The 13,345-nt window shown below is 38.8% G+C and overlaps 2 protein-coding genes and 1 pseudogene across 2 annotated transcripts in view; all 3 read left to right on the top strand.

The window, feature by feature from the left end:
* Positions 1–13,345, top strand: part of LOC125019714 (major histocompatibility complex class I-related gene protein-like) — a 118,646-nt gene that overhangs the window by 64,230 nt on the left and 41,071 nt on the right. The window lies entirely within an intron of this gene.
* LOC125020296 overlaps positions 1–13,345 on the top strand; it is a 69,910-nt pseudogene that overhangs the window by 25,868 nt on the left and 30,697 nt on the right.
* On the top strand, positions 1,022–5,296 carry LOC125019696 (major histocompatibility complex class I-related gene protein-like). Its single transcript, XM_047604657.1, has 7 exons — positions 1,022–1,158; positions 1,381–1,656; positions 2,214–2,492; positions 2,837–3,139; positions 3,313–3,417; positions 3,715–3,732; positions 3,828–5,296. The coding sequence occupies exons 1-7, from the start codon at positions 1,068–1,070 to the stop codon at positions 3,854–3,856; spliced, it is 1,101 nt and encodes a 366-aa protein (XP_047460613.1). The 5' UTR covers positions 1,022–1,067; the 3' UTR covers positions 3,857–5,296.

Genomic DNA, 13,345 nt, shown 5'->3' on the forward strand with positions numbered 1-13,345 from the left:
AACACTTCAAAATAAAAGTGATGTCACTCATTCACGTTGTTACTGTAATTAAAATCTAACGAAAAAGAATTATAAATTCATAAAAAAAAAGCCTAATTGTTAATTGCAAATATATATATAAATAAAATTGTGAATTTCCCCAAAATGTAACTAACTAGGTCCTATATCAATATCGGTCTGTGTCATGTAATATTTAAAGTAATCTCCCTGATTCCATGAACTAATTCCACTTCATAATGATGGTACACGACCTCAGAATGTCACCAAATAAATATCAAGTCATTCAGAGTAAGAGCCCCTTAATTCGTCTTATATTTTAGATATTTCCCATCTTGATAGCATGAATTTAAAGCGTGTTTTGTTAAAGTTTTACAATACAGACATGAATTACGTTTATACACTAAATACTTTGTTTGAAAACACCTGATACTAGATTCCCGAGACCACTTTGTTTCTATACTAAGACATGGTCTCATGGAGTCTGCTGTGCTGCTTCTACTTTTTTCATGTGGAATCAGAGACGTTTATTCAGTCTTGTATTGACTGTTGTAATTACAGCGCGGTCTAGTTCTAGAGGTTATTTCATAACTAAATTTATTGATAATAACAGTTGAATATCAGTGTCATATGTTTTGCTGTCTAACATTTGAGAAATGTCCCCAATTTTCAAAACATTCAAATATGTGTCAAATGTATCGATCTTTCTGTACTAATGTTTCACTTTGCATCTCCTGACAAAATTAGTTTAAATGTTCCTTTGCGACTTGTTAATGCAACAGTTCTTATGCTTGTACGTCCTTCCTGGATGGTGACGCTACCGGTCCACCTCTTATCAGGAAATACGTGGAATTGACACGTCTTCACAAATTAATTCCTCTTCAGACTGTACACTCACCATTTACTTATTGACGGAGTGAATAAATGATTGCGAAATTACTCTCATCGCTTTTATTTTGAAAAGCTGTTTGTGCATGCGCTCTGAACAGATTCATACTACCAAACAAAGTAGGGACTGTAACAGTAACGGATTTATTTTCGGATTCAGACACACAGCTCTTTACCAGCTGATGGCCCAATGTCTTCATCAAAATAAAAAAGTAAAATTCAGGATGAAAACGTTGTTGTTGCTGCTTCTCTTGTGTCATGTTTCATCATCAGGTAAGATCACATTCACATTCGCCATCATCTTTTCTTTAAATTCTTTCCACTCGACCTTACATGTTGCTCTGTGTCATGGCTTTAACTGTTCTCACACAGTTGATGTTTTACCAGACTCCTTTTATAAAATGAAGCTTAAGTCCATATTTTAATTTAGTATTATTTATATAATTCTTCTTATTTTATTTAATAGAGACATTATATTTGTTGTTTGTTCCACAGCGAAACACTCACTGAAATTTTACACCACTGTCTCCTCTGGAGTCCCAAACCTTCCAGAGTTTATGATCGTAATACAGGTTGATGACATCCAGGTTGTTTACTGTGATGGCAGCAACAAGATATTTGAAACAAGACAGGACTGGATGAAAATATTAGTTGACGACAATCCTCAAATCTGGACAAGGGGGACTCAACAGTGTTTTGAGGTTCAACCTCCCCTCTACAAAAGCAGACTGAACAGTTTGATCCAGCTCTTCAACCACACTGAAGGTTCAGGTAGGTCTACATATTCCAGGTTTTATTAACAGTTGGTTTGTGAAGGACATTTCTCTCCACCAGTGATTTAGAACTAAAGGAGCTTCTTGGATGAAACATCTCCAAGAAACTCAGCAAGTCCACCTTTTAGTTTTAGTTTGTTCTTGACGTACCATGTCCTGGATGACTGAGAACCTTCACATTCAACAGTGGTCACCAGCAGATGGTTCCCATTTATCAGTTCAACAGTCTTGGATGTAAAGAAACTACTTTAGTATGAATGACAAATGAACCATCTGATCTGATCTAGTTCATCACATTTTCTACCACTCAGTAGAAAAGCCCTCGATAAATACAAGACCTCCACTGACTGTGTTTGACATGAATGTGTTGACTGTTTGTTGAATGACTGGCCATAAATAAAAAAGATCATGATGACTAAAGCATGCTACTGAAACCATTCAGATTACACTGCAGCGTCTACAAACCAGAGCATCACACAATGGATCATCATTTAAAATCATCTTCAGATATTTATACATCACTGTTCATTGTGATCTCTGTTGTCTCTCTCTCAGGTGTTCACATTTTACAGCTTTTGGACGGTTGTGAATGGGATGAAACAACTGGAGAGGTCACTGGTTTTCTAAGTTATCATTATGATGGAGAAGACTTCAGTGAACTGGATCTGAAGTCATTGACGTGGACCGCTCTGAGACCAGAGGCTGATATTATCAAACAGAAATGGGATGAAGATACAGTTAGAATGAAATACAATGAGCAATTACTCACTCAAACTTACCCTGAGCTGTTGAAGGGCCATTTGAAGTATGGGAACAACTCTCTGCTGAGAACAGGTAGAGTCACATGACCTGATGTAGTTTGGTGAACACTATACTGTTTATTGTATATTTGTTGTATTATCAGTTCAATGAGTCGGACTCTTTTTCTGAGAAAGATGAAGAGATGTTTGACAAGGAAGAACTAATCACTTTTTATGACTCACCATCATTGGTTCAATATATTCTTTAATATATTTTATGACCATAGATCAGCTCCATCTGTGGTTGTGGTTAATCAGCAAAGATGACCATGTTAGAAATATATAGCATGACTGTACTTTATTCCATGTATCTACCTGTTAATTTCTTTATAATCTAAATTATTTTTGTTCCTCTTCCTCCTCTATTTCTCCCTGCAGACGTCCCCTCAGTGTCTCTCCTCCAGAAGACTCCCTCCTCTCCAGTCAGCTGCCACGCTACAGGTTTCTACCCTGACAGAGCCTTGTTGTTCTGGAGGAAAGATGGAGAGGAGATTCATGAAGGAGTGGAACATGGAGAGATCCTCCCCAACCATGATGGATCCTTCCAGATGAATGTTGACCTGGACATTTCATCAGTCTCACCTGAAGACTGGAGGAGGTACGACTGTGTGTTTCATCTCTCTGGTGTGGAGGACGACATCATCACCAAACTGGATGAAACACAGATCAGAACCAACCGGGGTAAGAGGACATGGATGTGGTTAGTTCGATATTTAAAGCCTTGTCCTGCAGGTAGATAATTTATCTAAACAGACTGTAATAAGCATGAAAAGTAAATGAGGTGGAGTGTACCTCTCTTTTAACCTTCTTCATCTGGATTTTTCTTAATCTTTAGTTTGTTCTTTGTTCAACAGAGCAGCCCAGTAACATGACCACCATCATCATCATCTCTGCAGTGGTTGTTGCTGTCGTCGTCTTTGCAGCAGCTGCTGGATTCATGGTTCATAGAAAGAAACAAGGTGAGCTACTTTGATTTAGTCTTTGAGTTGAATCCTACAGTTTGAAGCATCCAGCAACAAAAGCTGAGTAAGTCTCAGAGTCAGTAGAAGTCAGGAGAACATAACTATACTATGATGATGAGGGAGAGAAGTGATGAAGAAAGAAACAAAGTGAGAACTAAACAGAATAGCAGAGTGGATTTATTCTTCAGGTTGAGTGAGTAGAAGAGGATCATATTCACTGGAGATAAGATGATGAAAGATATTCTGACATTAACAACTGGAACTGAAATGACCTATCTTTACTTTTCATTTCAGACCAAAAGGCTCCACCTGGTAAGTAAAACTTATTTTATTCTGTTTCATCTGATCTAACAAACTGCGTTTACTGTTAGTTGACTTTTTACTGTTGTTTGTTTCTGACCTCACAGATCCTGTCTATGAGATGCCTGTTGTGTAGTAGAATGATGTTTGATCCGATTGATCAGCTGTACTGATCCTTGACCGTTGTACTACTAAGACGTTGGTTAAGGACTTTTTAAACCTCATTGAATCTTTTAATCTGGTACAGTCTGACAGGTTCCACACAGGAGTTTACAAAGTTCAGCTTTATTTGAGTTGTATTGTCAGACTTTTAAACCTCCTGTGAAAGCATTGAGAACTGAAAGCATCTACACCTGAGACTGAAACATGACTGAATGAATCTAATGAACAAAGAGCACAGGTGGAAAAAAAGACGTGTAAAGGAAAATCTGTAGATGTACCAGAAAACATTTTATTCTTAAGAATTCTCTTTTTAACACTATAAATGCTGCTCTTAACACCACCCACTGTGATTGTCTCAACTTTGTTTACGATATTTCCTAGAGGTGTTTCGTTCTGGTCTTAAGTCTTCAAAGCACCAACGCTGGTCTTTTAAAGGTTTTTAATGATCTTTTATTAGTTTCTGAGTCAGATGACTCTGTTTTTGACACTGTAGACCACAGCCGCAGTGTGTGGGCATCAAAGATACAGCTCTGGAGTGGTTTAGGTCCAACAGGAGCTTCTCTGTTAGCCTTGATGATGCAGTTTCTGTCTCTGTGTCCCTTCCTTGTGGAGTCCCCCAGGGATCTATTCTTGGGCCGATTTTTTTTTTCCCTGTACATGCTCCTCTTAGGCTACATCCTCAGGAAGTACGCCGTCTCATTACATTTTTATAAAGATGATACACAACTCTACCTGACCTTCAAACGAAATGATTTTAATTCCCTAAAACCATCCTGGACTGGACAATAATGATCGGATGGACTTAATTTCTTAAATGTCAACAAAAGTAAAACTGAGGTCATGATGTTTGGATCTATTGGTGCCTGTGAGGCTCCTCATATATAAGTTCCCTCCTCCTATATGTCAAACCCTCTGTTACAAACCTAAGTGTGATTGTAATGAGTGATTTTAAACTGGAGAAACTGATTCTTCCACCTGAGGCTTTTATCCTAAACTCAAGTCTCGTAGGAGATGGTTCTTCCTCAGGTGCAGCCCCCTCTATCTGGAACACTTTACCTTTATGTATTAGGTGGCCTAGACACTGCCTGTTATTAAACCCATTCTTTATGGGGTTTTTTGTTGTTGTTTTTACATGTTTTTCATGTGTTAGCTATTTTTTACATGGCTTGACAAGAACTTTTGTTGTTTTTATATGTGATTCATGAATAATTCACATTGATAGTGATCTTGTTTTGCCTCTCTCTGTTCTCTTCCTCCTCTTTCTGAGCTCATCTGAACTCTCTCGTGAAGATCCTGATGAATGTTTGGATAAATGATCATCTGAGCTGTTTTAGTTCCTACAGTTAATGAAGGTTGAGCTGACACATTTTTACCTGTGAACACATTCGGTGCAATAAACAGCATCTTAAATAGTTAATTCCAGTCCTAGAGATGTAGTAAATCATTAAGTATAAATGTGTCTCTGCATCCTGTCACGTGTCTGTGTCTCTGCTGCGTCATCTAAAGACGTCTGTCTCTACTTGTCTGATGCTAAAGTCCAAAACACAGCAGCTCAGGTAACACACACAATTATACACATTGAACATGATGCAGTTCCTCACATGAACAACTCAGAACACTGAAAATAAGTTTAGTTAAAAATCACTGACTAGTGATTAGTTCACAAAGGAGCAGCTCAGCAGTAGATTTATTGATGATTACTCTGATGATTAAGGTCTGTGTGGATGAGAAAGTTGATCAATATCAAGGACATTTTTAATGGTCCGTCACATAAACAAAACCTGTTTGACTTGATTCTATGTCCACTTTTTGTTGGCGCAACAAACGTGAATCCAGTCAGCACGTTTCAGTTCAACACATTCATATCAGTCCAACCAGCTGGTGACTTGGTCTAAAGGCTTTACAGAAACAGAACAAGATGAAAACTTTGCTTTTGTTGCTTCTCTTCTGTCGTGTTTCATCAACAGGTGAATCTTTTCTTCCTTTTCTAGTTTTGTTTTAACAGAAATCTGCCATATTAGTGATGATGGGTCTAATTATGTTTCACTCACATTATAAATGTTGTTTGTTCCACAGTGAAACACTCACTGAAATATTTCATCACTGGATCCTCTGGAGTCTCAGACCTTCCAGAACTTGTCGTTGTTGCATCTGTTGACGACGTCCAGGCTGGATACTGTGACGGCATCAACAAGAAACTAGAACAAACACTGGACTGGCAGAAAAAAGTCTTTGAAAATGATCCTGATCAATTAAAGATGTACACTTACCATTGTTTTATGCGTTATCCTAACTTCTTTAAAATCAATGTTCAGTCTGAAGCAGATATTCAACCAAAGTGAAGGTACAGTATGTTGTGTGTTGTATGTGGTACCTGACCTCAGATCATTATAGATCATAGAACAGAGACAACAAATATATATGTATCATATATTTATAAAGCAACAAATGCGTTCTTTTGATGAATTACACTAGTCCTTCAAAAAGTAGATCATACAAGATTTATTCTACATCTCAGTGTTTTTATACTGTGCAGATCTCTCTGTCAGCTGACTCCTGGTCTGATCGTGGAACAGTTTCTGTTCTTTTGTTTTTGTTAATACGCACTGGCGCAACAGAGACTAAGTAAGAGAAGAGTAGGACAATCAGAATCAGCTGCAGGTTAATATTTTACGATGAACCTGTTCCAAATGAGTTGACTCGTGGGAACAGAAGCCTTGGAGAACAGCAGTGAATCAGAGAATTGTTCATTATACATTATATCTCTGTTGTCTGTATCTTCTAGGGGTTCACATTTTACAGCTTATGCATGGCTGTGAATGGGATGAAGAGACTGGAGAGGTTACTGGTTTCATGCAGTTTTGTTATGATGGAGAAGATTTCATTGCTCTGGATCTAAAGACATTAACATGGATCACTCCAAAACCTCAGGTCGTCTCCACCAAACTGAAATGGGATTCAGAGAGAACTAGAATGAAATTCAACCAGCAGTTTGTCACTCAGACTTGTCCTGAGTGGATGAAGATGTATTTACACTATGGGAAGAGCTCTCTGTTGAGAACAGGTACGTAGAATCACCACAAGAGTAAATCGATTCCACACGAAATTCATCAAAAGTTACATAAATGTGAACTGTCCTATGAGAGGACACAGTGTGGAGGAAGAACCTGGACAGAGGCAGGAGATGAATGCCCAGGTTCTCCATGAACCACCTTCATAGAAAATAACTGCTGACTTACACCAGAGGATTTTACATGGAGCTGTAGCAGTGAAAGCTTTTATTTCTGTTTTTCACCTGATGGTGTCCAGTGGTTGTCCTTCTCATGGACAAAAAGAGACTGTGTTTCAATGGTTTCATGTCTGAAACAGACTCTGGAACATTTTAACAGAGACAATATTTTTATCTGTTTTTTCCAGACGTCCCCTCAGTGTCTCTCCTCCAGAAGACTCCCTCCTCTCCAGTCAGCTGCCACGCTACAGGTTTCTACCCTGACAGAGCCATGATGTTCTGGAGGAAAGATGGAGAGGAGATTCATGAAGGAGTGGAACATGGAGAGATCCTCCCCAACCATGATGGATCCTTCCAGATGAATGTTGACCTGAACATTTCATCAGTCTCACCTGAAGACTGGAGGAGGTACGACTGTGTGTTTCATCTCTCTGGTGTGGAGGACGACATCATCACCAAACTGAATGAAACACAGATCAGAACCAACTGGGGTAAGAGGACATGAATGTGGTTAGTTGGATATTTAAGACCTTGTTCTGCAGGTCTTATTGGATTTCACAGTTTTCACTTTAGAATTACTTGTGAGAAAAACAGATTGTCAGCAAAGAATTATCATTAAAGAATCATTGTTAGTCATGTTGCCCAAAGCAATGTGATGCAGATTAACAGTAAATGTGGTAGGAGACACCAATCTATTTTCTAACCTGTTGTATCTGGATTGTTCTTAACCTTTTGTCATTGTTCTTTATTCAGTTGAGAAGCCTGATGACATGACCTCCACCCTCATCATCTCTGCAGTGGTTGTCGTTGTTGTTGTCATTTATGCAGCAGCTGCTGGATTCATGGTTTGTAGAAAGAAACAAGGTGAGCTACTTTGATTTAGTCTTTGAGTTGAATCCTACAGTTTGAAGCATCCAGCAGTTAAAGCTGAGTAAGTCTCAGAGTCAGGAGAAGTCAGGAGAACATGACTATACTATGATGGTGAGGGAGAGAAGTGATGAAGAAAGACAGCTCTGAGCTCTCTGAGAGACTGGATCCAGAAACCTGATGGAGTTGATTCATAACTCGTTAGTCTGTCAAACCAAACTCAGCATCATTTTCTGCTCTATAATGTTTTGATGTCATAGTTGAGAAGATTTTTTTCTTGAGCCACATTATGTTCATCTCTCTGGAGACTGGAGCTTTGTAACTGTTTCACGAGTCGTCACCTCCCTGAGAACAAAATATCATTTTCAATCTATGCAAGCAGCTTTATCTGTAACAAGGACTGTTCACACCTGATTATGATGATGATGATGTTTAAATGTGAGCTCACCTGAACTCTCACAGCAGTGATTTGTTCTCTTGCAGCTCAGAGTATTGATTAAACTTTAATGTGTATGAAGATCCTAATGAACATGTTTAAATGCTGAACCAATCATCTGAGCTGGTTTTAGTTCATATTGTGATTTAGGTTGACCTGACAGCTGACTGTGAGCAGTTCTATCACTACTGTTGTTCTTTTAGTTAACGTTAAAGATAATCATCAGTATATATGTGGGATTACTGTCTTGATGAATAAAAGTAATCAGAGAATATGATGTTTCTGGATCTTTTCTTGTGTCTCTGGTCCTGCTGCTTCAACTAAAGCTTTTTGTTTCTATTTATCTGCTCTTAAACTCAGTCTTTTCATATTCTCTTTGGAAGGTCTGCATCACTTGTACCTCACTGCTCAGTTCTATCTCAATGGTCACAAGTTGTTTCTATTTTTTTCTTACATTAATATTTTTTAAGGGTTCAGTGGAATCTAGTCGTTTTCCATTATCATCATGTTGATCAGAATCTCTTTATTTCCAGGTCATTTTAATCCTAGTGTATAAAAGAACAGCACAACATTAAATAATATTCTGACAGTGAGTTTAACCTCTGTGATCAGTTTACAGGGTTTGTCGCCTTCTAGTGGAAGTTCACTGAATCACAACTTTCACTGAATCAAACAAACACATCAGGCTGAACACTAGATGGAGGACTTCAATAGATTTTTAACATAAGTTTAGCAGTGAAAATAACTGAGACTATTGTCACTGAGACGTTGTGGACAAACGCTGATCACTCTTGATAAGTTTCCCATCCACAAATTTAAATCTTCTTCCATAACCTGTTTAAACTCTTTTACTGAAGATCCACCTTCACAATCAAATATGTAAATATAAATAAATACAAAAATAAAACATATTTAGAACCAAGTGGAGAAAGAGGAGTTGTCTATAGTTTGTTGGATATTATGTCTTTTTGTCTTTTGCTTGTGAGTCTGACCAGATTGTCAGCAAATCATTAAAGAATGACTTTAGTCATGTTGTGGTTCAGATGAACAGTAAACAAAGTCACACTCATATAAAAGTGTTTGTTCAGTCAACTGGGCCGGTGAATGTAGTTTAGTCCCTGGAGATAAAGTGAAGATATAAAATAGAGACAAATAAATTAAGTTATGTGTAGATGAGGAAGTGAATGTTCAAAGAGCCCCTTTTTCAACCTCTGTCACATGTTCACTTCTGAGAAACTTTTTGACTTGATTCTATTTCCACTTTTTGGTTGGCACAGCCACCACAAATCCAGTCAGCAGGTTTCAGTTTAAACACATTCATATCAGTCCAACCAGCTGGTGACTTGGTCTAAAGTCTTTACAGAAACAGAACAAGATGAAAACTTTGCTTTTGTTGCTTCTCTTCTGTCGTGTTTCATCAACAGGTAAGATCTCATTCACATTCTTCACCATCTTTTCTTCCTTTTCTAGTTTATTTTAAGAGAAATCTACCATATTATTGATGATGAGTCTATTTATATTTCACTCACATTATAAATGTTGTTTTTTCCACAGTGAAACACTCACTGAAATATTTCATCAGTGGATCCTCTGAAGTCTCAGACCTTCCAGAACTTGTGGTCATTGCATCGATTAATGACGTCCAGGCTGGATACTGTGACGGCATCAGCAAGAAATTAGAATTAAAACTGGACTGGGAGAAAAAAGTCTTTGAAAATGATCCTGATCAATTAAAGATGTACACTCATCATTGTTTTATGGCGTATCCTCACCGATTCAAAACCACAATTTCCAGTCTGAAGCAGTTGTTCAACCAGAGTGAGGGTACAGTATGTTGTGGGTTGTGTGTGGTACCTGACCTCAGATCATTATAGATCATAGAACAGAAACTAAACTGACTCCTGATCATAGCCACAGAGTTCAGGTGTTAGATGTAGAATGGATGGATCAGAACAGAAATGAGACCACAGAAGTTTCATTCTACATCTCAGTGTTTTTATAATCTGTAGATCTCTGTCAGCTGACTCCTGGTCTGATCCTGGATCAGTATCCGTTCTCTTATTTTTATTGATACCCACTGGTGTAAAAGACTAAGAAAAGATTTCACAGATTATATTTCCTTGACCCATGAGAACAGATGCCTTGAAGAACAGCAATGGATCACACAACAAGGAATCATTTTAAAATCATGTTCTTTAATTAATTGTTGATCATTGTTCATTATACATTATATCTTTGTTGTCTGTATCTTCTAGGTGTTCACATTTTACAGCTTATGCATGGCTGTGAATGGGATGAAGAGACTGGAGAGGTTACTGGTTTCATGCAGTTTGGTTATGATGGAGAAGACTTCATTGTGTTTGATCTGAAGACATCAACGTGGATCACTCCTAAACCTCAGGCTGTTTCCATCAAACTGAAATGGGATTCAGACATAGGGAGAATGAAACGCAATGAGAAGTTTTTCACTCAGACTTGTCCTAATTGGTTGAAGATGTATTTGCACCATGGGAACAGCTCTCTGTTGAGAATAGGTAAGTGAAAACAGTGAAGATTATTATTCTATGTTTTTGATATTTTCTGTTCAGATTAAAATGTCTGTACTACAATAATCTACACAATGATGGTCCCCAGAAAATGAACTGAATGAAGTGGTCTCCAGACTTTTTGTTCAGCAGCTGACAGAGCGACTACAGCAGCATGATACAGACTGAAATAAGTTTAGTCCTTAATTATAGATTCTCACTGACAAAAAGAGACTGTGTTTCAATGGTTTCATGTCTGCAACAGACTCTGGAACATTTTAACAGAAAGAATATTTTCATCTGTTTTAGTGACATGGTCAAAAATGACCTTCATTAGGAGCTGGATATAAAAGAACTGATCCTCTACATTCTCTCTCCCTCCAGGCGTCCCCTCAGTGTCTCTCCTCCAGAAGACTCTCTCCTCTCCAGTCAGCTGCCACGCTACAGGTTTCTACCCTGACAGAGCCATGATGTTCTGGAGGAAAGATGGAGAGGAGATTCATGAAGGAGTGGAACATGGAGAGATCCTCCCCAACCATGATGGATCCTTCCAGATGAATGTTGACCTGAACATTTCATCAGTCTCACCTGAAGACTGGAGGAGGTACGACTGTGTGTTTCATCTCTCTGGTGTGGAGGACGACCTCATCACCAAACTGGATGAAACACAGATCAGAACCAACCGGGGTAAGAGGACATGAATGTGGTTAGTTGGATATTTAAGGCCTTGTCCTGTAGGTTAGTTGATAATTTATCTAATCTGGATTGTTCTAAATCTATCTTTTGTGACTGTTCTTTATTCAGTTGTGAAGCCTGATGACATGACCTCCACCATCATCATCATCATCTCTGCAGTGGTTGTTGTTGTTGTCGTCTTTGCAGCAGCTGCTGGATTCATGGTTCATAGAAAGAAACAAGGTGAGCTACTTTGATTTAGTCTTTGAGTTGAATCCTACAGTTTGAAGCATCCAGCAGTAAAAGCTGAGTAAGTCTCAGAGTCAGGAGAAGTCAGGAGAACATGACTATACTATGATGATGAGGGAGAGAAGTCATGAAGAAAGAAACAAAGTGAGAACTAAACAGAAGACCAGAGAAATGTTCCATAGTGTAGAGGCAGTTGCAAAAATGGTCCGATCCCCATAGACTTTCAGTCTGGTACGGGAAATGGAAAGTTCTTCCTGGTCTGTGGAGCACAGGGGCCATCACTGGGAGGAGATCAGTGATGTACTTGCATGCAAGAGACTGGAGAGATTTGTAGGTCAGTAGGAGGATTTTGTAAGTGATGCGTTCTTTGAAAAGGGACTAGTGAAGTTGCTTGGGGATGGAGGTGATGTGCTACCAGGGCTTGGTGTGAGTTAACACCCTTGCAACTGTGGCCTGGATATGGTGCAGCTTGTCAAGAGCCTTAAAGGGAAGCCCAGACAGGACACCATTACAGTCGTCCAGGCGGAAGGAGATGAATGAATGGATTAGAGTCTCTGTTCCTGGATCGGACAGTGAGGACTGGAATCTTAAAATGTTTCCTACTGGATGTGAAAGAAGGCAGATTTGGTGATGCTGTTATTGTGGGACAGAGATGAGAGAGTGGAGTCCACTGCACTTAGTAATGGGGAGGTGGAACAGCCATCTCTAACCAGGGCAAGATCATAAACCTTCTTGAGCAGTGTTGCTGGAGCCTCCATCTTGAGCTCTGTTTTGCTGCTATAAGTTTCAGGAGGTTAGAGGTCATCCAGCCTTTGAAGTGGGTGGGAGCTAAGAGGAGGGGTTAGTGCTGATTTAGATCTGAATGTCATCAGCATATCAGTGAAAACTGAGTCCATGGTTAAGGATGATCTGACCTAGGGGGAGCATGTAGATTGTGAAGAGAAGAAGTGGAGTGGATTTATTCTTCAGGTTGAATGAGTAGAAGAGGATCATATTCACTGGAGATAAGATGATGAAAGATATTCTGACATTAACAACTGGAACTGAAATGACCTGTCTTTACTTTTCATTTCAGACCAACGTCAACCACCTGGTGAGTAAAACTTAGTTTATTCTGTTTCATCTGATCTAATTGTTGTTGTTGTTGTTGATCAACTGTTGATGATTTCCGCAGACTATGAGTTGACCTTTAACTCTGTTTGTTTCTGACCTTACAGATAGTGAGAACATCTCTGAGCTCTCTGAAAGACTGGATCCAGGAACCTGATGGAGTTGATTCATAACTCGTTAGTCTGTCAAACCAGCCTCAGCATCATTTTCTGCTCTATAATGTTTTGATGTCATAGTTGAGAAGATGTTTTTCTTGAGCCACATTATGTTCATCTCTCTGGAGACTGAAGCTTTGTAACTGTTTCACTGGTCACCACTTCCCTGAGCACAAAATATAATTTTTAATCTCTGCATGATAAACAGAATTTATAA

Source organism: Mugil cephalus, chromosome 14 (genome assembly GCF_022458985.1).
Source record: "Mugil cephalus isolate CIBA_MC_2020 chromosome 14, CIBA_Mcephalus_1.1, whole genome shotgun sequence".
NCBI lineage: Eukaryota > Metazoa > Chordata > Actinopteri > Mugiliformes > Mugilidae > Mugil > Mugil cephalus.